This window comes from Somniosus microcephalus, chromosome 9 (genome assembly GCF_052327205.1).
Source record: "Somniosus microcephalus isolate GS21.2 chromosome 9, FLI_Smic_1.0, whole genome shotgun sequence".
In the NCBI taxonomy this organism is placed as follows: domain Eukaryota; kingdom Metazoa; phylum Chordata; class Chondrichthyes; order Squaliformes; family Somniosidae; genus Somniosus; species Somniosus microcephalus.
Genome location: NC_140995.1, coordinates 21,370,816 through 21,395,956, shown reverse-complemented (window position 1 = coordinate 21,395,956; position 25,141 = coordinate 21,370,816). Strand labels below are relative to the sequence as shown.

At 42.2% G+C, this 25,141-nt stretch overlaps 2 protein-coding genes across 3 annotated transcripts in view; one reads left to right on the top strand and one right to left on the bottom strand.

Moving 5' to 3' along the window:
* sh3yl1 (SH3 and SYLF domain containing 1) overlaps positions 1 to 15,515 on the bottom strand; it is a gene marked incomplete at its 5' end in the record, with an annotated part of 214,957 nt that extends 199,442 nt beyond the window's left edge. The window contains one exon of the mRNA XM_085997171.1: positions 15,386 to 15,515. Within this exon, the coding sequence (XP_085853297.1) occupies positions 15,386 to 15,515 (130 nt within the window). The remainder of the gene's footprint in view (positions 1 to 15,385) is intronic.
* Positions 15,516 to 15,548: 33 nt separating this feature from the next.
* The window catches only part of acp1 (acid phosphatase 1), a 45,186-nt gene continuing 35,593 nt past the window's right edge, over positions 15,549 to 25,141 (top strand). Inside the window, exons 1-3 of one of the 2 annotated variants that reach the window (XM_085996424.1) lie at positions 15,549 to 15,652; positions 18,474 to 18,547; positions 20,560 to 20,673. In XM_085996424.1, coding sequence (XP_085852550.1) covers positions 15,613 to 15,652; positions 18,474 to 18,547; positions 20,560 to 20,673 — 228 coding nt within the window. In that variant the 5' untranslated portion in view covers positions 15,549 to 15,612. Of the gene's footprint in view, positions 15,653 to 18,473; positions 18,548 to 20,384; positions 20,499 to 20,559; positions 20,674 to 25,141 lie in introns of both variants that reach the window. The other variant, XM_085996425.1, reaches the window with a different exon arrangement.

Sequence of the window (25,141 nt, the reverse complement as noted above, 5' to 3'; positions counted from 1 at the left end):
GACAGCACACCCGAACGCTCCAGACTCTCCAGCTCTGCTTCGACGGCTGGGCGGATCGCATATGGTACCGGTCTGGCCTTAAAAAAATTTGGTTTGCGTTATCTTCCATTTTTATCGTTGCCGTTACGCCTTTTAGAGTCCCAAGTCCTTGCTGGAACACCTCTTTCGTGTCAGTTAGAATTTTTGACAGTCGTCCAGGTGTGACGTCGTCATCCTTTTTGTCAGCCACAGTTAGCGCCTGAATGGAATGCCAATCCAATTGTATTTTTCGGATCCATTCACGTCCCAATAATGGTGGTCCTCCATCTTGTAGTATATATAGATACAGTTTGTGTTTCCTTGCCGTTGTATTTAACGGGCACCCTTATTTTTCCTCTGGGGTAGACTTCTTGCCCCGTATATGTCTTCAAGACAATGGACGTGTCCTTCAAGGGTATGTGTGAGAATAGCCGCTCGTAGATTCATGACTGTTAGGGCTGATCCTGTGTCCAATTCCATCTTTACTTGGGACCCTGCTATCATGAGGGTGACCCAAATGGTTCGGTGATCCTCCTTTGCGATCACATTGTGTAACTTTAGACAACTTAGTCTCCTGCTCCCGGAGTCATTATCACTCTTCTGAACTACTGTCCGTCATCTTTTGTACTTTCTTGTACTTTTCCTTAGTAGTTCTTTTAGTGTTGGGTTTCTTTCCCGACCTGCAGACTCATGCTATGTGTCCCACTTTTCCACATCGCCTGCATACTTTGTCCTTAAACCAGCAATCCTTCTGGTCATGGGTTGTTCTGCCGCAGCGATAGCACTTTTCTACTCCATATGCCATTTCATTGGTGCTATATTCTTGCGGTTTCTGTTGTATTTCCACAGCTCCCCGTGCTGCTGCTTCGTAGGATACTGCCACACTGAAAGCCTTTTCAAGCGCAAGGTCCTTTTCCGAAAGTAGTCGTTTCTGGGTTCCTTCACTCTGGAGCCCTCAGACAAACTTATCCCTTAAGGTATCTGCCAGTCCTGCTCTGAACTGGCAGTGTTTCGATAACTTGCGTAGTTCCGTAAGATCGTCAGCATTACTCTCATCTTTGTGCTGGTTTCTTTTATGGAACTTGAATCTTTCTGCTATCAGCACCGGTGTAGGGTTTAGATGTTCCTGTAAGATATTGACAATCTCTTCAAAGCTTTTCTCCATTGATTTAGCTGGGGTAATTAAATTCTGCAATAGGCCGTACGTTCTTGCGCCCATCAAATTCAATAATACCGACGCCTTCTTTTCATCGGCCACCTCATTTGCCTTGCAGTACACTTCAATTCTTTCCACATACGTGGTCCAGTCTTCTATTTCGTTGTCGAAAGCAGTGATGCTGCCACTCTTCGGCATCTTGGGTGGTTTAAAATGGTGCCTCCCGCGCTTTTCCTTCTTCCCCAACGGATTAAAATGGCGCCTCCCGTGCTTTTCCTTCTTCCCCCTGCTGCCAATGCTGCTCCTAGCGTTCTAAATAGTAATGGCGGCGCCCCGCGGCTTCTGCGCCTCTCTCTTTTGTTAATTAATTTTCTTAGTTTTATTATTCTTCGACGCTGTCCACTGCGCGTCTCTTTTCCTTCCCCCCTTTTTATTTTCTTTAACGCTGCCCGGCTCTTGAGCACCGACCGTGCCCTGTGCGCTCCACCCTCTCTCTCTCTTTTCCTTCCCAACGACGCTGCATGGCCCCCTTGCAGAGCCGCTCAATCGAGCTCTAGCCCGCCGCAGTCCGGAAGGGTCAGCGCACTACCTGCTACCAGCACGATTTGCTGTAACACCTTGACTGGAGAGCCAAGCCCAGCTCTCCACAGCTTCCCCTGCGATTCTCTGAACTCCGATGGATCATTGGGCGGTTGCCCACGGTCGACGCCCGTTGCTCTGGCTTCGACCTCCAAGAAGCTTCTTTTCAGGGATGGATCCCCGTGAGGTGATGCAGTACTGCAGGCGAGTTTGAACCTGCTCGTCGCCACTGTAGTGTCCGCGTACCAATAACACACGGACTGCAGGAGAACGGTAATAACAGGTGTTTACTGAACAGAGGGTATGCTGGAACTGAAAGTACCGAAGCCTGCTACGGCTTTATATACAGGTGTGGTCACTGCCGGTACTACAGTATAAAAGCAGTTCTCTCTTAAAAGGTACATACACAACATCAACAACTCCATTATCATTATGTCATGGAACTACCAAGATGTTGGAAGGCAAACTAGATTGATCTTGGCCTTTTTTCAATCTAGCAATTTCTATGTTCTCATGTTCCTCTGATGGCTTCAGGCAGACGAAGCGATTTTAAAAGGCAGGCTGAGAAATACTTACCAAAAAAAAATGACTGGAGCAAAATAAATTTAAATGTGTCTTGAACTGAAAGAGCTGCAAATCAAACATTTTGATAAATAATACGCACAAAATGATTCGGCCCCCCTCCCTCAGATATCTAGCCAGACGTCTGTATTCTGTGGCTATTGCATCAAAACAAGCTGGACTATTTTCTAAGAGTGAATCTAGTTTTAAACCCCACTGTGACAGTAAGAAGCCAATACAAATACATTTTTATCTCAAATCTATCATTTTGTCACTGATGGTACGTATAAATGCCACAAATTTCAATTGGAAATAAATCCAATTTAAAATGCCATACAAGGCCTCTTATGCATCCTGACTGTGCAAAATTACACTTCATGATAAATGAGTAACTTTCAAAATGTACAGACTTGCTTCACGTGGCAGGATGCCGAGTCACCTTAAGATTCTGGAACAACATTAAGGTCAAATTAGGAAAAGTAATTAATACAACTACTTGATATGGTTAGTAACTGGTATTGTGAATCTTAGGACAATGACAGAAATTTTACAACAATAATCATTGGACGCAGTAACCTTTATTAGAACAGTAAAATATTTTACTCAACTGCAGGAAACAGCCCGTAAACAGGTTATTTCAATACAAATGAAAACTACTGTGATACATATAATCAAAAGTAATTTCTGTAATCTCAAAGCAACTAAGAGCAAGCATGATTTCATTTGCCTTCTATTAAAGTTGTAAATATAGATCTAACTTATAAAAGTAGAGGAACAAGATTATTTTACTGTAATACAGTCAAGTTTTTTCATGACAAATCAAATTACAGGAAACTCTCTTAACCGGCACCTAAATAACTGGAAATCTCTGTTAACCAGCAAAATTCAGGAGTAGGTTCAGGTAAGTTTTACTTCATATTAGTGGCAGTTCCTGGATCTGTGGCTGTGCAAAAGGGGTTCCTGCACCTGTTGCTAAGCAACAGGGACGCTTGGTCTGTGGCCGGAGTTCCTGCACATGTTGCTAAGCAACAGGGAAGCCTGGATTTGTTGCTGTGTACGAGGCTCTCGTACCTTTTAAACTATACCTCTCTGTAATCCGGACTTTTTGATAAACCGGCACCACTGTTGGTGCCGGATAATAAAAAGAGTTTCTTGTACAAGGTAATTGTTTCTACCAAATTGTAAAACACACAGCAGATGTTGGCTTAGCTGCACAACAGGCTCCTAACAAGAACACAGTTTGAACTCAAGGAAAACGAAAAGCCACCTTTTCCTAGACAAACCAACATTGAGAGTAACCGAATCATAATATCCATGCATAAGTTAAGAAATGGTTTTGTTCTCCTTCCAACTCATTACATATTTGGAATTAATTATTTGAGTGAAACCCAACAATAGAATCAATGGATTCAAACTTCAGCAAAGCTTGGAGGTAGATAAGAAATTGACTAAAAAAGAGTGGAAGCAATGTGTACTAGCTAACAGAGTGACGTCAGACTGGGAGAATGTACTAAACTGATGAGGCATGACCACCGCAGCGCCCTCCACTGCCTCCCCCCGCCCCGCTGAACCACGTACGCTGCCATAGGCCGCGGAAAATCCGGGCCAATATCGATCATCGTATACTAAATTAGATGTGTGGTGTGCACATTTCATTCAAAACCCATCAGTTCTGGCAGTACCTCCGGTGCTGTGATAGGTATTTTCGATGTTAAAAAGGTGTCACACTATATGACACATAATAGCTGATATTTTATAGTTACACAGGGATTGTGCACCAGGTTCCAACAAATTGCTCAAAATACTTCCCCCCCCCCCCCCCCCCAAAAAACTGTTTTTTGTTCCCCTCAGTATCTGAAGTTTCTAGTATCCAAAATAAGGTTTTAAAACAAAATTCTAAAAAAATTACATATTTCACAATAACATGATTACAGTGCGATGGATAAATGTCATGTGTGTCGCTCAGTGCCTCAACCTCTTCCAAAAGCTCAAAGGCCTTAGCCTCTTCTAAAAGCCTGGGCTTGGATTTGATATTTTTGTCCAGAGCTGTAATTAGACTGCAGTCTGAGCGTGTGCAGTGTACCTAATTTCTCAGCCTACATCATTACCAGTCATGGGATATTCTCCTTTACCTCGTGGCATTTTATGACTGGGAGCTTTTCTTCAAATATTTTTGAAAAACAAGGGGACAAATTTTTAAAGCTTTAGTATTTTTTTTAAAAATAGGTGAGTGAGAAAAAAGTATTCTCATTACACACCTGAAGTAGCTTTTGTTTTGTGTTCTATGGACTTTAAAAAGTGGGAGAAAGGGAGGAAAGGTAGGGGAGAGAGAGAGAGAGAGAGAGAGAGAAGTAGACAGACAGGCAATTTCTGATTCATTTTTTTTTTTTTAAAAAGTTGAATTTTGAAAGCAAAGAAAACCTCTGCGGGAAACAGATAGGAAGGAGAGTAGGAGGGGATATGGAGGAGAGAAACTGGTTGAGGGCGAGGGGTCCCTGGCCTCTCAGCACCCACCCAAGGGGAAGCGAATGCAAGTGAATAGAAGGTTAAGGGTGAGGAGAGTGACAGTACATCAAGGGGGAGGGGAGGATACAGAAGTTGAATCGGTCATTCAAAAGGGGAAGATGCAAGGGTAGTGATGGGGTGGGAAGTGGTAGGAAGGATAATAGGAAGTGGGAAGGTGAAGGGTTAGAGGAAGGCACCAGTGATGGGGAGAGCCCAAGGGAAGAGAGCTGCTGATGGCTACATTTTCCCACAACCTCCACTTCAAACATAGCCTTCACAACACACCAAGCCATACCATTCACCACCTCCCACCTGAAAAGGAAAGAAAAAAAAAGTAAAAAGACAGAGAGAAGAAAAATAGAAATGTTAAGAGGCGAGAAGCAAAGCAAAGAAAAAAAAGAGAAGCAGGAAGGACAAAGAAAATCAGCAGCAGAAAGAAATCAGAGACTGTTGAGAGAGTGATTATATTCTGACTGTGTAATGCCACGGGTGATCGACTAGTAACATTAAAAGTCTATGTGCACTTTGCACCAATTGACTTCGTCACATTTTTGTTACATGTTACAAATTCCTGGGACATTGGAACCGGTTCTGGGGGAGGTGGGACCAGTTCAGACCGGACAGTTTGCACCTGGGCAGGGCCGGGACCGATGTCCTAGGGGGAGTGTTTGCTAGTGCTCTGGGGGAGGGTTTAAACTAAAATGGCAGGGGGTTGGGAACCTGAGCAGGGGGACAGAGGAAAGGGAAACAAGGATAAAAGTAAAACATAGCAAGGGGAAAAACAAAAGTGGCAGTCAGAGAAATCAACGGTTTAAATCAAATATGGCCACAGTAAATAATAATTCCAATAGGTCTAAGAGCGTTAAAAAAATAAGCCTGAAGGCTTTGTGTCTTAATGCGAGGAGCATTCGTAATAAGGTGGATGAATTAGCTGCGCAAATAGAGGTAAACAAATATGATTTGATTGGGATTATGGAAATATGGCTCCAGGGTGGCCAAGGCTGGGAACTCAACATTCAGGGGTATTCAATATTCAGGAAAGTTAGGCGGGGTAGCATTGCTGGTTAAAGAAGAGATAAACACAATTGTAAGGAAGGATATTAGCTCTGATGTGGAATCTGTATGGGTAGAACTGAGAAATACCATGGGGCAGAAAACGTTAGTGGGAGTGGTATATAGACCTCCAAACAGTAATGGCATTAAAAGGGAAATTAGAGAAGCGTGCAATAAGGGCACAGCAGTCATCATGGGTGACTTTAATCTACATATAGATTGGGCTAACCAAATTAGTAACAATACTGTGGAGGAGGAATTCCTGGAGTGTTTACGGGATGGTTTCCTGGACCAATATGTCGAGGAACAAGAGTTCAGGCCATCTTAGACTGGGTATTATGTAACGAGAAAGGATTAATTAGCAATCTTGTTGTATGAGGCCCCTTGGGTCGGAGCGATCATAATATGATAGAATTCTTCATTAAGATGGAGAATGAAGTAGTTGACTCAGAGACTAGGGTTCTGAATTTAAATAAAGGAAACTACGATGGTCTGAGGCGCGAGTTGGGTAGGATTGATTGGGGAATGTCACTCAAAGGGTTGACGGTGGATAGGCAATGGCAAACATTCAAAGACCGCATGGATGAACTACAGAATTTGTTCATCCCAGTTTGGCATAAAAACAAAACAAAAAAGGTGACTCAACCGTGGCGAACAAGGGAAATTAGGGATAGCATAAGATCCAAGGAGAGGACATATAAATTGGCCAGAAAAAGCAGTAAACCTGAGGATTGGGAGCAGTTTAGGATTCAACAAAGGAGGACAAAGGGATTAATTAAGAAGGGGAAAATAGAATATGAGAGTAAGCTTGCAGGGAACATAAAAACTGATTGTGAAAGCTTTTATAGATATGTGAAGAGAAAAAGATTGGTGAAGTCAAGCATAGGTCCCTTGCATTCAGAATCAGGGGAATTTATAATGGGGAACAAAGAAATGGCAGACCAATTAAATACATATTTTGGTTCTGTCTTCACAAAGGAGGACACAAATAACCTCCCAGAGATGTTGGGAAACATAGGGTCTGACGAAAGGGAGGAACTGAAAGAAATCAGTACTTGTAGGGAAGTGGCGTTAGGGAAATTGATGGGATTGAAGGCCGATAAATCCCCAGGGCCTGATAATCTACATCCTAGGGTACTTAAGGAAGTGGCTCTACAAATAGTAGATGCATTGCTGATCATCTTCCAACATTCGATGGAATCTGGAACAGTACCCATGGATTGGAGGGTAGCTAATGTTTACCACCTTTTTTGAATAGTGGGGCGAGAGAAAACGGGGAATTACAGACCGGTAAGCCTGACATCGGTAGTGGGGAAAATGCTAGAGTCCATTATAAAAGATGTAATAGCAGAGCACTTGGAAAACAGTGACAGGATCGGACAAAGTCAACATGGATTTACAAAAAGTAAATCGCGCTTGACTAATCTACTGGAATTTTTTGAGGATGTAACTGGTAAAATAGATAAGGGAGAGCCAGTGGATGTGGTGCATTTGGACTTTCAGAAGGCTTTCGATAAGGTCCCGCATAAAAGATTAGCATGTAAAGTTAAGGCACATGGGATTGGGGGCAAGGTATTGACTTGGATAGAGAACTGGTTGGCAGACAGAACGCAAAGAGTTGGAATAAACGGGTCTTTTTCCGAGTGGCAGGCAGCGACTAGTGGGGTACCGCAGGGATCGGTCCTTGGACCCCAGCTATTCACAATATATGTTAATGATCTAGACAAGGGAACTAGATGTAATATCTCCAAATCTGCAGACGACACAAACCTGGGTGGGCGTGTGTGCTGTGAGGAGGATGCCGAGAAACTCCAGGATGATTTGGACAGGTTGGGTGATTGGGCAAAAGCATGGCACATGCAACATAACGTGGATAAATGTGAGGTTATCCACTTTGGTGGCAAAAACAGGAAGCAGATTATCTGAATGGCAATAGATTGGGAGAAGGGGAAGTGCAACGAGACCTGGGTGTCCTTGTGCACCAGTCGCTGAAGGTAAGCATGCAGGTGCAGCAGGCGGTTAAGAAGGCAAATGGTATGTTGGCCTTCGTAGTGAGAGGGTTTGAGTACAGGAACAAGGATGTCTTGCTGCAGTTGTACAGGGCCTTGGTGAGACCACACCTTGAGTATTGTGTGCAGTTTTGATCGCCTTATCTGAGGAAGGATGTTCTTGCCATGGAAGGAGTTCAGCGAAGATTCACCAGGCTGATACCTGGGATGGCAGGAATGACGTACGAGGAGAGATTAGGTCGATTGGGCTTGTACTCGCTGGAGTTTAGAAGAATGAGAGGGGATCTCATTGAAACTTATAAAATTCTGACAGGACTGGACAGACTAGATGCAGGAAGAATGTTCCCGATGGTCAGGGAGTCCAGAACCAGGGGTCACAGTCTAAGGATAAGGGGTAAGCCATTTAGGACTGAGATGAGGAGGAATTTCTTCACCCAGAGAGTGGTGAACCTGTGGAATTCTCTACCACAGAAGGCAGTAGAGGCCAATTCATTAAATATATTCAAGAAGGAGTTAGATATATTTCTTAAGGCTAAAGGGATCAAGGAGTATGGGGAGAAAGCAGGGACCGGGTACTGAATTTGGATGATCAGCCTTAATCGCATTGAATGGCGGAGCAGGCTCGAGGGGCCGAATGGCCTACTCCTGCTCCTATCTTTTATGTTTCTATGTGTCAACTTCTTTACATTATAATGGAGCTACATAAAAACGGGGACAGAATGTATGACTTTAAAATGAGAACTGAATTGTGAGAAAGTGTATCTGAAAACGACAATTGATCGACATCATGTTAAATTTGTTAAGTGGCGTGTGCATTTCATGGAAAACCCATTTTAAAGTACCTACAGTACCTATTACTCCTGTAGGTGATACAGTGATATGCCTTTTCAATGAAAGGTGGCACAATGTGCGAGACACATTAGTTGCTATTTTATAGCGAGAATATATTGCCCCATAATTGTGCAATTTTGTTACCAGGATCCCACAAATCACTCAAAATGCATTCCAAAAATTTTTTTTTTTTTCAGTAACTGAAATTTCCGATATCTAAAGGGTTTAGCAATATTTTTAAAAATTACATATGTCACAATAACAATTAAATGTATCCACTAAATTACCTTGTGTGTCTTTTAATGGCATTGTAAAAGTTTTTACTTCAAGGTCTCAGTCTCTCCCAAAAGCCTGGACTTGGACTTGAGATTTTTTGCCCAGGAGCTTGGACTATCAGCTGAAATCGGATTCCGCAGCATGAGTGTGTGCAAAGTGCTTAATTTTCCAGGAAGCCTCAGTATCAGTCAGCTTAATGGAATACCCCAGCGGTTTCTGTTCAAATGTTTTTCAAAATTACGTGAATAAAAGCTGGAGAACAAACCCGAAAATCGCGTGAGTATTTGCATGCGCTTGTGTAAAGAGTCTACTGATAATATACCTATTTTAGCTTTTGTTTTGTGTTCTACAACCTTAGGACATGTATCAAGGACACAGAGAGAGTGTTATGTAATTGTAATTGATGCAACAGTTCATTTTTCTTAAGAAAGGTACATTTTTGAACAGTCTCGTATTATCTTATCTGATTGTCACCCGTTATGTGGAGTTAGAAACATTCTAATTACCAAGAGCTGTCAGACAAAGAGACACACACAACCAGTGTCTTTCCTAATTTAATTTTTTTTTAATGAAAGAGTCAAATTTTGAAAGCTCTAATTACTGCCTGTGTTTTGTTGATGGTTATAATTAGAACGTTTACCTTTTCCGATAGCTGTGAGAAAGAGCAAGAATAACAAAGCCGCATGTCCAGAAACAGGTCACAAACCACCGAATTCAATCTTTACATAGGTCCTTTAGATAGTCACAAACCAGTGCTGCTAGACATGGTATGCCCGTCCCAAGAAATGCTGTCAAGCTCATGCCCTGCCTCGTCCCTTACTGCCAACAGACACCAGGAATAGAGAAACAGGTTTAACTGGAAGAAATTGCAGCTCATCCATGATTTCCCACAGTCTGATAACAGAGGCAGTGGTGAGGTCCAGAGGTGGTATGTGGTACATGCATTTCACAGAAAACCCACTTTAAGTACTTACAGTTCCTGTAGGTGATACTGGACTTTTCAACGAAAAGGGGTCACATTATGTGACACACATTAGCTGCTATTTTCTAGTGAGAATATATTACCCCATAATTATGAAAAAGGTTTGTACCAATGAGTCAAACCTCACATTAAAATGTCTAATTGTGCCAAATCTCAGATTCTAATTGCATATTGATGCCAAACTGAAAGACCCCCATGCTGCCGAACTCCAGCAACCCCACTGAAGTATTGTCAAACACCAGGATCCCACCCCAATTTTTCCAAATTCCCAGGACCATTCCCCAGTGCTACCGAAGCACAGAACTGCCTCCCAATTACAGCCAATCCATATTTCCCCACCCCACTACTGCTACATACCAGCTATCTACCTCCAGTTAATATATATTGCATACTATCTTGCTGTGCATTCCTAGCTTTAAAAATAGTAAGAGGTAAAAGTTAAATACATAGGTAAAGGATTACATATCAAATATAAAGGCTCATTTTTTTCCTAGATCTGTTTATACAGTGGAAACTGTAAACAAAGTCAAAAAAAAAATCTACGTTTCTTCTGTGACCTCTGTGGAAAGGACGTAGCCATTGAACAGCTGGAGCTTAAGTAAGGGAAATAATGTGCGACTTCAAAGACTTTTCAAAATGCTTTTGTCCTGTACTTATAATGCCAAAGTAGCATTTTTTTTAGTAATAGGGATGTGCAGTGAGAGACTAGTCAAGTGCAAAAGGTCAGGAATCTAGTCTCAATTGGAATGATTAGGGCATAAATACTGATTTTTTTTCCTATTTATTTTACTGTATTTTGATTTTAATTTATTTCATTTTATTTGTTCAATACAGTAATCCCTCCCCAACCGCGGGGGATATGTCCCTGAAAACCCCCGTGATTGGTAAAACCGCGGTTGGCAAATACAAGACCTTATGGGAAAAATGGGGTTAGGGGAACGCGGCCGCATTTACACTCGTCAGAGCCTTGCTTTATTTTAAATAACACAATAAAAATCATCAATCGAGGGGGGTGAATGCGGAGAAGCGACATCATGGCTGGTTGATGTAACTGGGTCATCAACTGGGCGGTTTCTCAGAATTCTGCGATGGATGGTTGACTAATTTTTTCTGAATATCTTTCTGGACCTGCTTGTATGGTCTCATTAAATCCTCCAAACCTCGCTTGAATTTTAAACTACGCTCCAAGAATGGGTCAATCTCCATAAAGAGGTCCAAGAGATTAGTAGCAAGGAGCGTTGACTTCTCCACTATATCCTCGTATACGCCCTCTATGGCAAGTATATCCTTCCTTAGGTAAGGAGACCAAAACTGTACACAATATTCCAGGTGTGGTCTCACCAGGGCCCTATATAATTGCAGTAAGACGACTTTACTCTTATACTCAAATCCTCTTGTAATAAAGGCCAACATACCATTTGCTTTCCTAATTGCTTGCTGTACCTGCATGTTAACTTTCAGTGATTCATGTACAAGGACACCCAGGTCTCTCTGAACACCAACATTTCTCAATCTCTCACCATTTAAAAAATACTCTGCAATTCTATTTTTCCTACCAAAGTGGATAACTTCACATTTCGCCACATTATATTCCATTTGCCATGTTCGTGTCCACTCAATTCAATTCAAATCGCTTTATTGGCATGACAAGGTACATCTTATGTTGCCAAAGCATCGAAAAACATTCATGGTTGAACACAAAAATACAGATCTATCCATACAGTGTATAAACAGATATATCCCTGAGTGTATAAATATACATTCATATAATTTGTATATACTCTTTTCTTATATTTAGTGGTTGTCCCTCTGTTTATGGCAAGCTGTAACATAGTGTGCCACTAAGGTTACACAATTTCTCTCTTCCCCGAGTAGGTATGGGAGTTTTTGGTCGTCATTCAAATTTCACTTAGCCTGTCTATATCCCCTTGAAGCCTCCTTGCATCCTCCTCACAGCTCTCTATCATCAGCAAACTTGGATATATTACATTTGGTCCCCTCATCCGAATCATTGATGCAGATTGCAAATAGCTGAGGCCCAAGCACTGATCCTTGCGGTACCCCACTAGTTACAGCCTGCCAACCCGAAAATGACCTATTTAGTCCTACTCTCTGTTTCCTGTCCGTTAACCAATCCTCAATCCATGCTAGTACATTTCCCCCAATCCCATGAGCCCTAATTTTGATTAATAACCTCATGTGGCAGCTTATCGAATGCCTTCTGAAAGTCCAAATACACCACATCCACTGGTTCCCCCTCATCTATTCTGCTAGTTACAACCTCAAAAAATTAACAGCTTTGTCAAACACGATTTCCCTTTCATAAATCTGTGTTGACTCTGCCCAATCCTATTATTATTTTCTAAGTGCCCTGTTACCACGTCCTTAATGGAGGCTAGCATTTTCCCTACTACTGATGTCAGGCTAACTGGTCTGTAGTTCCCCGTTTTCTCTCTCCCTTCTTTCTTAAAATAGCGGGGTTACATTTGCTACCTTCCAATCCGCGGGAACCGTTCCAGAATCTATGGAATTTTGGAAAATTTGAGAGTATACATTCAATGAAAAGGTGCTAAAGGATGTGGAGGAACAAAGACCTAGGGTGCAAATATGTTATTCCTTAAAGATACAAGCCAGAAGTAAAGGCTAATAGAATTCTGGATTCTATAAATAGGACCACAAGAGCAAAGAGGTGATCATATATTTGTACAAGGCCATAGTTAGAACACTGAGAACTTTTGGATACCCCATTATAGAAAGGATATTAAAGTCAGAGAGCATATAATGTTGATTCACAAGGGATGAAAAATACAGTTACGAGAGAGACTTGAAATAACGGGACTATTTCCACCGGAGCAGAGAAGGTTAAGTGGAGATTTATTAGATTTTTTTTTTTTTTTTTTTTTTTTTTTTTTTTTAAATAAGTACGATGGGTTTTAATAGGGCAAATAGCTATTTCTTCTGGTTGGTAAGTCGGTAACGAGGGGGTCATCAAATTAAAACAGTCACTAAGAGAGCAAAGGGAGAGGTTCAGTGAAATTTCTATTACAGAAAGAGTCATTAGGCCAGGGATGCATTGCCACAGGGAATAGTTCAGCGAGACCAATAATATTTCAAGAGAAGAGTAGGTAAACATTTGAAGCAGTCAAAGATACAGGGCTACGAGGAGGGAGCAAAGTATTGGGATTAGTTTTGGACTGCTCTCGCAAAGAGCTGCCACAGAGAAGGCGGGCCACCTCTGCTGCTAACCTCTATGGTTCTACAGTTTCTAAGACATTTAAAATCTGGATCAGAGAACTTGTAATTTACAGATTTTTTTGTTATCGATAGAAATAACACTCATTAAGTGTTCCAAGCACAAAAGTTACCACGCCATTTAAAAACATGTATTAAAAATAATCTTGAATGATAAATGGAAACCTGGCCCACAGTTCTCATAACTGTGGAGGTATAATTAAATAATAATTTTAGCAAAAAATCAAATCGAGTTCAGAATTTATACGATAACCAATTGAGGCTGCTTCAATAAGTCACCAAACAAGGAATGTTCTCCTTTTCACCAGTTTATTCTACATTCAATTATCTCAGAATTTTTTTAGCCACTAAGATATCTTCTCACATTTGTCACTGTTATTTCTGCTATTTTCAGGCACTTACAATCAACAGTATCAATACCAAAGGGGATAGGAATTATAAAAGCATTTATTTTGTTGTTTTTCTCTGACCTAATTACTTATACAGGACAAAAAAGCACCACGCCATTGACTTCTCAGTAAACCTGCTTTGCTTTTTTCTTATATTTTTTGTTTGTGTTTCTATGTATAACAGTACAAACAAAATACATTTCAATATCATAATTTATTGCTGATAATTTTCAATTGTCTGTACATTTCATAAATATGGATGCCAAATGCATAGATTTTACATAAACAAATTGTTTGCTAACTTCTATGTGTCTATAACAAAATTATTTCAGATTATGAGTTAGAAATTTTCAGGCCAAATATTAGAAAGTGTGAAGCGATTAATTTTGATAGAAAGAATGAGGAGAGGCAATATAAACTATAAATGGTACAATTTTAAAGAGGGCAGGTCAGGAACAGAGACCTGGGGGTGTACGTTCACAAGTTGAGAAGGCTGTTAAAAAGCTTTATAGAGGCACAGGCCCGGAATTTGCAGTCGGCGGCGAAGCAAAGGGGGGGTGGGGGCGGCACAGTGCAGCTAGTGTCAGAGCAGTGAATGACTGACTGCAAATTCATGATTTCTGCGTTTAGATGCGCATGGCTACATCCTGAAGTTGCGATCAGTTTTAAAGGGGTAATAACGGTGAAAGCTGTTAGCTCACAGCCCAAGACCGCACAAAGTGGAAGAGAAGCATCCGGGAAGGCGCCGAACACCTCGCGTCTCTTCGCCGGGAGCAAGCGGAAGCCAAGCGCACGTCAACCCAAGCACCCCACCCACCCATCCCTTCAGCCACCGTCTGCCCCACCTATGACAGAGACTGTAGGTACCGCATTGGACTCATCAATCAGTCACCTGCGAACTCATTTTTTATGTGGAAGCAAGTCATCCTCGGTTCCGAGGGACTGCCTAAGATTAGCCACAGCAAATTCCTGCCCAGAGTATAAAAGGTAAGGAAATTATGCTAAACCTTTATAAATCACTGGTTAGGACCCAGCTGGAGTATTGTGGCCAATTCTGGGCACCACACTTTAGGAAGGATATCAAAGCCATGAGAGCGCAGAGCAGATTTACTAGGATAAAAGACTTCACTTATGTGGCGAGACTAGAGAAACTGGGGTTGTTCTCCTTCGAGCAGAGCAGGTTAAGGGGAAAATTGATAAAGGTGTTCAAAATCATGAAGGTTTTGATGAGTAAATAAGGAAAAACTGTTTCCAGTGATAGAAGGGTCAGTAACCAGGACACAGTTTTAAAGGTAATTGGCAAAGGAACCAGAGGCAACATAGGGGGGCAGGGGGGAATACATAATAAGTTGTGCTCTGGAATGCACTGCCCGAAAGGGTGGTGGAAGTAGATTCTAAAATAACTTTCAAAAGGAAATGGGATAAATACTAGAAAAATAATAATTTGGTGGTGGACTACAGGGAAAGAACAGGAGTGGGAATAATTGGCTAGCTCTTTCAAAGAAGGGCCCCCTTCTAATGATGTATCATTCTGTTAAGTGAATTCACAGTATTTCACCTTGCAATATCGACTGTGGCCAAAGTAGAACTGTTGCACCACAAAAATCAGAACAGCCACAAGAAGTGTTTCTCCAAAAAAAAGTGTAGCATTCTAATAATAAAAGCAAAAATAAAACTTACTTTTTAATAAATAATGATCGTCTAAATCCTTTGAATTGGGCCTATGATAATCTCAGCCCCTCCAGTGCATGACTTTGCTCCTCCTGAGCCTCACCTGAACTGGCACACCTGGCGCTCGATGGACCTCGCAGTAGCTGTCCGCGGACGTGCCGAACAGTTAGGGACTGCGAAATTTGCAGGTGGTTTAAAAAAAAATGTTTTAACGCATTCCTCTCTGTTTGAAAAAAATTAGACTACAATCTGCATGAATGAATTAATAAGGGTGGTGGTGGTGGGTGTTGATGTGGCAGTGACGCGACGCTCTGGGGAGGAGCTGGGAAAATGGCGGCTGGGCAGAAGTCGGTTCTCTTCGTCTGTTTGGGTAAACGGTTCGCTGTGCCGCCTGCTTTTCCCCAACACGCGCGGTGCACGGGGAAATCAGCTTACCCGGCCCTCCCCCCAGAGCTGGATCCCGGTCGCCCCCTGGTCCCTGTCCCGCCTTTCTCGGTGCGGCGCTCGGTTCCGCCTCCACCGCAAGGCCACGTTGTCCGCCTAGCACTTGGCTGTTACCCGCACCGCGGGCTCATATACCTCGACTCGACTCTCCTCGCCTCCTCTGGCAGTCACTTCAAAGATCTCTTAAATTTAAAAGTCGTAATACGTCCGGGGTGGGCGGGGAGCCTTCCCCTTCCCGTTCCTTCACCTGCACGCTTTGAACGGTGTCACTCCCCCCAACAACTGCTCCACTTTGGCTCTGTCACTGATCAGATTGTTCACCGGTAGAACCATAAAGCATAGAAGGGGCCCCATCGTGCCAGTACCGGCTCTATGGAAGAGCTATCCAATTAGACCCACTCCCCTGCTCTTTTCCCCATAGCCCTGCAAATTTATCCTTAAAAAAAAGTATTTAACCAATTCCTATTTGAAAGCCACCCCCCCCCCCCCAAGATATCTGCGTCCCTCCAATTGTGATAGGAGTAGGCCATTCGGCCCCTTGAGCCTGCTCCGCCATTCAATGTGATCATGGCTGATCATCCAAACTCAGTACCCTGTCCCTACTTTCTCCCCATACCCCTTGATCCCTTTAGCCTTAAGAAATATATCTAACTCCTTCTTGAATATATTTAATGAATTGGCCTCTACTGCCTTCTGTGGTAGAAATTCCACAGGTTCACTACTCTCTGGGTGAAGAAATTCCTCCTGCCCTCTTGAGCATCCCCGATTTTTAATTGCTCCACCATTGGCGGCCGTGCCTTCAGCTGCCGAGGTCCTAAGCTCTACAATTCCCTCCTTAAACCTCTCCGCCTTGCTCTCTACCTCTCTTTCTTCCTTTTAAGATGCTGCTTAATGCCTACCTTGAAGAAGTTCTGCTCTTCTCTTCGACGGGATCTCTGTTTGGCTCTTCAACCTTGTCCTTTTTGTCTCTTTACTAGTCCTATCACCATCTCGTCTCGTTCTGAATACCTCTTAATGTCTCTTCACTTTTCTCTTGTCCTTTCATCCCCATTTCCCAGCTCCCAAACTGGCCTTTTGATCTGTTTCATTTACTGAGTTTTTCCAGCATTTTCTGTTGTTATTGCTGCTTATGTCTTCCCTCTTTGACCAAGCTATTTGGTCATCTGCCCTAATATCTCCTGCTGTGGCTCGGTGTAAAATTTTGTTTTATGTGCTCCTGTGAAATGCCTTGTGACGATTTACTATGTTGAAGGCGCTATATAAATACAAGTTGTTGTTGAAAGTTATTATGGAATCTGTTTCAGGCAATGCATTCCAGATCATAACAACTTGCTGTGTCAAAAATTCTTCGAATCTCCCCTCTGGTTCTTTTGCCTTGAATCTGTCTCCTCTGGTTACCGACCCTCCTGCCATACAGGAGGGTCGGTAATGGTTCAATTTGTGAAAAATGCATTTGTCCTTCTGCCCCAATAAGGTGACTCTGGCCTATGAAGGAACACTTTAGATCCAAGAAAGACAAATCGGAATATTTTCTTAATGGAAAGAGACTTTGAACTGGAGGAGCAAAGGTGTCCATAGGCACTCATTGCTAAAAGCTAGTGCATGGGTACAAAAAGTAATCAAGAGGGCTAATTGAACATTTGCCTTTATCTCAAGGGGACTGGAATACAAAAGTGAGGAATTAATTCTTTAGTTGTATAGGGTCTTGGCCTGACCCCATCTAGAGGACTGTGTTCAGTTTTGGGCACTGTACCTCAGGAAGGATATCTTGGCGTTGGGAAGGGGTGCAGCACAGGTTCACCACGATGATTCCAGTGCTTAAAGGGCTAAATTATGAGGACAGATTGCATAAGCGTGGCTTGTATTTTCTTGAGTTTAGAAGGTTGAGGAGTGATCTAATTGAGATACTGAAAATGATAAAAGGGATTCAATAGGGTAAATACAGAGAAACAATTTGCTTTGGTGGGGGAATCCAGAACAATCTTAAAATGAGCGCTAGACCATTTAGGAATGAAATTGGGAAGCACTTTTTACAGACTAGTGGAAATCTGGAGATTTCTCTCGCCAAAGACTGTGGATACTGGGTCAACTAAAATATTGTGTGCGCTGGATAGATTTTTGTTAGGTAAGGGTATCAAGGAATATCGATCAAAGGCAAGTAAATAGATTTAAGGTGGAGATCAGCTATGATCTGATTTATTGGCGGGAACAGGTTTGAGGTGCTAAATGGCAAAATCCTGTTCCTGATGGTGTAGATGGTAAAAGTACAAACATACTGGTAAAAGGTCTCCTTCAGTCAGTCTAGTCCGCAACACCTGAATATAGATTGGGATGTAAGCTACTATTGGCTTTGCCTGAGGTAAACCTGTGCTGAGGAAACAAAATGCTGATGTGGCTTCTTTAATAGTACAGTAGTTCTTTTTCATACTACAGTACTTAGTGTAAGTGAAACTATTTTATGTGACTTATACAGTGATTCTGTCTGTGCAAGAGCTAAAAGCGTGAAAAATGCTGTTTTTAATAAGTTCACCTCTATTGAGAATCTTTTTCTATATGTATCTTAATTATCCACAACAGCTGCAGCTGGCTAGAGTTTAATTTTGCATACAGATCATTAATCTATTTTAGTCCTGTCAAGTACAGGGATTTCACATACTTAAAACTGTGCTATATGTGTTAGCAAAATATAAAATTTGAGAGCAAACCGTTGATAAAAGACACATTTTAAATTGTCTTCCTTTTTTAAGGCAACATTTGCCGATCTCCAATTGCTGAAGCCACCTTCAGGAAGCTGGCAACAGACCAGGGTGTGGTAAACAAAGTAAGTCCTACTACCTTTATTCAATACAATCTATCACTTATTTAATTTCTAAATAAATAGTCCTTCGTAAGTGCAAAAATCCAGAGCATAATTCAGCTGTGTCACTAACTGTGCTTAATACCACTTCCACGCTGTCATCCTTGTGCTGAATCTGCAATAGTGGATCTATCAGCAGTGACTGGACACATTGGTAACCTGCAGGATTTCTGATTTGGTGCCATACAGGCAAATGATGTATGGTCTCAAGCTTGCACTTGACTTTCTTGCTCATGCTGGTCATAATACAGAGAAAATTGTGTACTTTGCATAACATGTACTTGTAAATCACAATAATACAAAAGGTCTATTTTTCTGATTGTTTTCCAAGAGCATTATCTTACATAGAATCTATAGCAGACACAGGCCATTCAGCCCAAGTGGTCGATGCCGCTGTTTATTTTCCACACGAGACCACTCTCACTCTTAATTACTTCTTCCCACCCTGCCCCACTATTACTTCTTCCCACCCTGCCCCACTATCCCTCTATTCCATTCTTTCTCATATATGCATTCAGCCTCCCCTTAAATATGTTATGCACTTCATCCACTCCATGTGGCAGAGTTCTACACCCTCGCCATTCTTTGTGTAAAGAAATTCCTCCTAAATTCTAGACCCGTTGGTGGCAATCTTTTATATTTATGCCCACTTGCTCTGGACTCACCCACAAGTGGAAACAGTTTCCCCACATCCACTTTATCGAACACCTTCATAATTTTAAAGACTTCTCTTGGGTCTCTCGGTACTTTTTTCCAGAGAAAAGAGCTGCAACCTGCTCAATCTTCCATCAAAGTTGCATCCTTTCAATTCTGATAACATCCTTGTAAATCTTTTCTGCACTTTCTACAAAAAGAATATTAAAGCACTGGAATATGGAGATCAGAACTGTGCACAGCACTCAGTGTGGTCTAACCAAGGTTATATATACATTTAACATTACCTCTCTGCTTTTGTATTCTGTTCTTCTAGAAATAAACCCCAGTACTTTGTTTGCACTCTTTATGGCTAGATCAAACTTGTGTTGCTACTTTTAGCGATTTATGTATCTGTTGCTGCAAACCTCCCCATGCCGCACCTTTCTCAAAGTTCATGTCTACTGCGCTGCCCTGCCCTTGTCTACCCTTTCTGTTACTATTGTAAAGAATTCAATAAGCTCTTGCAAAGTTCTCTTTTTCCCTTTCGCTCTCCAGGTGACAAATGACAATTTATTTTGCGTTGCATCTTGCACCTTGCTTTATTTTTTGTCAATGTTTTGCATTGAGTGAACACCACAAAATGTTTCCCTGTGTTGTCTATTTTTATGTTTTACAGAGGTAGTCTAAATACATTTTTGCTCAGTGTTTTGTTTTTCCAGAGCTGGAACGTATTTATTTTAAAAGCTATAAAATCATAGATTAAGTTTTGTGCTTCTTAAACGCATGCTTTGACACACTGATCTGTAGGTATTCTAGTAATGTTGGGACATCAAATCACGTTTTCATATTTTGTTTGATTAGGGATACACGTCACAAGCCGATATGAGCAAAGTTTGCAATGGCACTATTAGTATTTTTTTATTACGATTTGAAGGCCAATATAATGGTGCCATTATTCTGGCCACCTCTGCGTTGGAATGAAAATTGCATGATTCGGACTTCCATCCAGCTCCAATGCTATGGTTGTATTGAAGTTTGCTTCTAGCAAAGTTGGGAGTTAATACCACTTTAAAATCTTCACAATATGGCATTAATATAATTGATGGCATAAACTTTTACTGACTGCATGGGGAAACAAACAGCATGGCACTTGTATTTCTTCCAGTGGAAAATAGACAGTGCAGCAACATCAACGTATGAAATAGGGAATCCTGCTGACCAACGGGGCCAGAGGTGTCTGATGAAACATGGCATTACCACGAATCATATTGCCAGGCAGGTACTGTATCCCAATTTTTATTTGTTTTATTGTGGGCTATCAATTTTCTTTCTTATTGCAGTGGATGATAGACAGTGCTGGTGTAATTGACTTCAATGTTGGGAAATCACCAGACTCAAGGGCTCTAAGCTGTTTAAGACAGCAAGGCACTGAGACAACACATAAGGCAAGACAGGTAGACCAACCAGCCTTTTTTAACTTATGATGAAATGTCTGTTTTCAAATAAATGTTCTTGATTAATTAATGTCAATTGTAACATTGGATACTTAATCCCATTTCTAGTGCACATTACTCTTTGGATAATCGGTAAATGTGCTGAAAAAATTAGCACTGCATAATGCTGGTTGATTTGGATTATGGTGTCAGTCGTAGCTCAGTAGGTAGCACCCTTGCCCCTGAGTCCGAAGGTTGTGAGCCTCACTCCAGATACTTGAGCGCAAAAATCTAGGCAGACACTCCCAGTGCAGTACGGAGGGAGTGCTACACTGTCGGAGGTGCTGTCCTTTGGGTGAGACGTTAAACCAAAGCCCCGTCTGCTCTCAGGTGGATGTAAAAGATCCCATGGCACTATGTCGAAGAAGAGCCAGGGGTGTTATCCCTGGTGTCCTGGCCAATATTTATCCCTCAACCAACATCATTAGAATAGATTCTCTGGTCATTATCACATAGCTTTTTTTGGGAGCTTGCTGTGTGCAAATTAGCTGCTGTGTTTCCTACATTACAACAGTGACTACACTTCAAAAATATTTCATTGGCTGTATTGATTTGGGATATCTTGAGGTCGTGAAATGCGCTATATACAGGAAACTCTTTATTATACGGGACCGGCGTGGTGCCGGTTTATCAAAAAGTCCGGATTACAGAGAGGTATAGTTAAAAGGTACGAGAGCTCCGTACACAGCAACAAATCCAGGCTTCCCTGTTGTTTAGCAACAGGTGCAGGAACTCTGGTCACAGACCAAGCGTCCCTGTTGCTTAGCAACAAGTGTAGGAGCCCCAGTTACACAGCCACAGATCCAGGAACTGCCACGAATATGAAGTAAAACTTACCTGAACCTACTCCTGAATTTTGCCGGTTAACAGAGATTTCCGGTTATTTAGGTGCCGGTAAATCGAGAGTTTCCTGTAAATGCAAGTTCTTCCTTTCTTTTACGGGTTAAGGAGGGATTTCACAGACTTTTATCTTCAGGAAAGTTCTGTCTGTGGCTACTCATCTTCCTCAGGAAATTAAATGAACTGAGTTCATAAGAGAGGCAAATTGTGGACATAAAAAGAAAAGCTGGTTTCCAGCATTCACAATGTAAGAATAAATACCAAAAAATGCTGGAAGTACACTGCAGTTGTCGGCAATGTTCCCTTTAAGGGGTCCTGCGCAGTCGGTGAGCCAGCTTTTAAATTGAACAAAACGCGTCTGCGCCTAACTTTGAATGGGCCGCGCGGCCCCCCAAAAAAATTACAGGGAACATTGGTTGTCAGTATCTGAAGGCTCGCATCTGAAACGTAAACACATATTGAAATAATAAAACTCACTACACACTTGGTTTGAGTATAAAGCAAGGCTTTAATCAACTTGTTTCAGAACATGGAGGTCTAGTTGTACTTCACTAGTTCCTTGTCTTACAAAATGTCCCTGGAAAGCTGGGGTCGACGCCCGAATATTTATACTCCTTGGACGGCGCCACCAGCTGGCCATCCAGCGTTATTTCAGGAGTAGTTTCTTGATGAATGATGAGATTTATAACACATATTTTCCAAAGGAGGTGCTCTCCTGCAATTTTCTTTCAGATACTGGCTGGCTCTGCTATGTACTCGCAGCATTTTGTGTTATAGGGCAACTTGTATTTTGGAGAAGTGGCATAAAGGGTCAAATGTCCTTTTCTTGTTTCATATGTTGTTTAAATTGGAAAACTTACCAGCTAGATTCCTGTTTTCTGCAGCAGACACTATGGTAGTTTTATAAGCACAGGAGCATCCTGTACTGCATGATGTAATGCATTATTCTGCCGCTACGGTAAAACTGTTTACCAGCATGTTGGCGTTGAGTTTCCACTTTGGACGCATTCGGTAAATTGCACCCCAAATTGTGCTTGAAATTGTGGTATTTTTGCCGATTTGAAATTACGCTTTAAGTTTCTGCCCAAACTCATTTGCATAATTTAAAACTTTAAATTTCCCATGAATCAGCACAACAGAACAGCGTAAATGAGTGTAATCGATTAGTGAATGGGAACAGAGCTAATAGTGTCTCCAGTATCTGGGGAGTGTGTCCTATAAAAGCCACTGAAAAAAGATTTCCTTCAGAGTGAGGCTGAAGATCAAACAGTAAGGACACTTCTCGCTGCAAACTTTTTACTGTCATGTGCCTTGCCTTAAGAGCATTGATCTGATTGATTTAAATTAATTTTAATTTATTAATGCATAAGTTTTAAGAGTAATGAGTGCTTATGTGTGTCTAATGGTGCCTGTGAGCTGGAAGAGTGCAATTTGACAACCCAAACGGGCACTATCGGCAGAAACTTGCCACCCCACTATTTTGACCTGGTGGGGCCTGGCCAGTTTGTGGGCGGGTCCTGATTAGGGTAAGGTGACTATTGAACCAGCGAAAAAGTTTGCAGAAAACACGAATGTAAGTGGTTTTGGGCTTAACTCACTTGCGTTATAAATTCCACAACCTTTTGTGCTGATTTGTTTGATTCTGCCTGGATTGTGCTGACATAAACTCAATCCCATTATATATAATACAAAATACAGTATATATTTCTAAAATGTAGATGTTCTGTGTCCATTTAAGACTACAACATTTAATTGTACGCGTGTCTTCACTTAAAGTTTAATTGATATTCAGGCTGGAGATCAGAGCTCATGCATTGTTGATGGGAAAGTTAATTAAGAGTATACACCATGTCGACCTTGTGGCTCTGGTATTTTCTGTTCCTGGAGAGTTTCTCTGTACTTCACAAATGACTTTCTAGTTTTTTTAAGCATGCCACAGAAAATTGCATTAGGAATTGTGTGACATATAATGTGTAATGTACAGGAAGTACATATAAATTAATAGAAAATAATGCTGTAGCCTGGCTTTATCCCATGTTTTCAAATTTTAATTCTAGGGTTAAATCCTCAGTCACGTCGCTACATATAGTTAAACCTCTATATGCAACCATTTTTGAGACTGACTTTCAAGGCGGTTTCCTCATACAAGTTTGCCTGAATCAGTCATTGCTGGGCTTAGGTGGTTATTGTTGACAAGTGATCTGTTTGTATATACAGGAAACTTTCTTTTTTTATCCGGGACCGGCGTGGTGCCGGTTGATCAAAAAGTCTGGATTACAGAGAGGTATACTTACCAAGGTACGAGAGCCCCGTACACGGCCACAGCTCCAGGCGTCCCTGTTGCATGGCAACAGGTGCAGGAACCCCGGTTACACGGCCACAGATCCAGGAACCCCGGTTACACGGCCACTAATATGAAGTAAAACTTACCTGAACCTACTCCTGAATTTTGCCGGTTAAGAGAGATTTCCGGTTATTTAGGTGCCGGTAAAAAGAGAGTTTCCTGTATGTGCTCTTTAAAGCAGTAGTTTCAAATTTTATTAAAAGAAAAGTTGCAGCTGGACAGTGGTTGGGCAGTTAGTCTGTATGTTGTGACCCAATGCATTGGTGTTGCATTCACATTACAAATGTGGAAGTCTAATTCCAATGTTTTCTCATTAAAGAAAATCCCTGTTACATACCGCAAATTGTGGAATATATATTTAAGTACTGGATGAGCTTAACTTTCTGGGATTGTGGTGTCAGTGTATCAGCTGCTATAACCTGATTGAAACAAGATACAAGGCATATAAACAAAAAATGCTGGAAATGCTCAGCAGGTCAGGCAGCATCTGTGGAGAGAGAAACAGAGTTAATGTTTCAGGTCGATGACATTTTGTCAGATCTGTCATCGACCTGAAACGTTAATTCTATTTCTCTCTCCACAGATGCTGCCTGACCTGAGTATTTCCAGCATTTTCTGTTTTTTATTTCATATTTCCAGCATCTGCAGTATTTTGCTTTTGTACTAGGCATATAAGATGTCTTTTACAAGAAACAGTGGCCTAGAAATTCGGTGGGCTGCGCCACCAGTTAGCGCCTAAAGAGGGCACTCAGTGGCTTTAGCGCCAGTGGCCGCGCCTCCCGCGATATTTAGTTGGGGCGCTAATGGCGGCGTTAACCTGTTGCGCTGCACCGCCTCCGATGACGTAATCGGTGTGCGCAGCGCCCCGCTACCGCCCCCGACCTCGATATTTGGCAGCGACCGCCTCTGTAGCGCCGTTCGCAAATGGCGCCCGGTTCACGGGGCCTACCTGTGGCGGCAGTGGCGCAAATTAAGGTGGAGGTGCGGGGCGGGCGTTTTTTCCGGTGGCCGCCTGCCAGCACCTCCGTCCCCGGCCTCCTGATCGCCCCCCGCGGCATTGCCGGCTGTTTTCCGAGAGCCCGGCACTTCTCGGTGCCGGGCTCTTTTGCCGGCACTCGCGATCGGTCATCGCGCTGGTGCAGGCCCCTCCCCCTTAAGAATGGGAGGAAGGCCTGCAGTACCGCAGCGCGCCGCTGCGGCACGTTGCGCTGCGATATTCAGTTTCAGCGCCCTAAGAGGGACGCG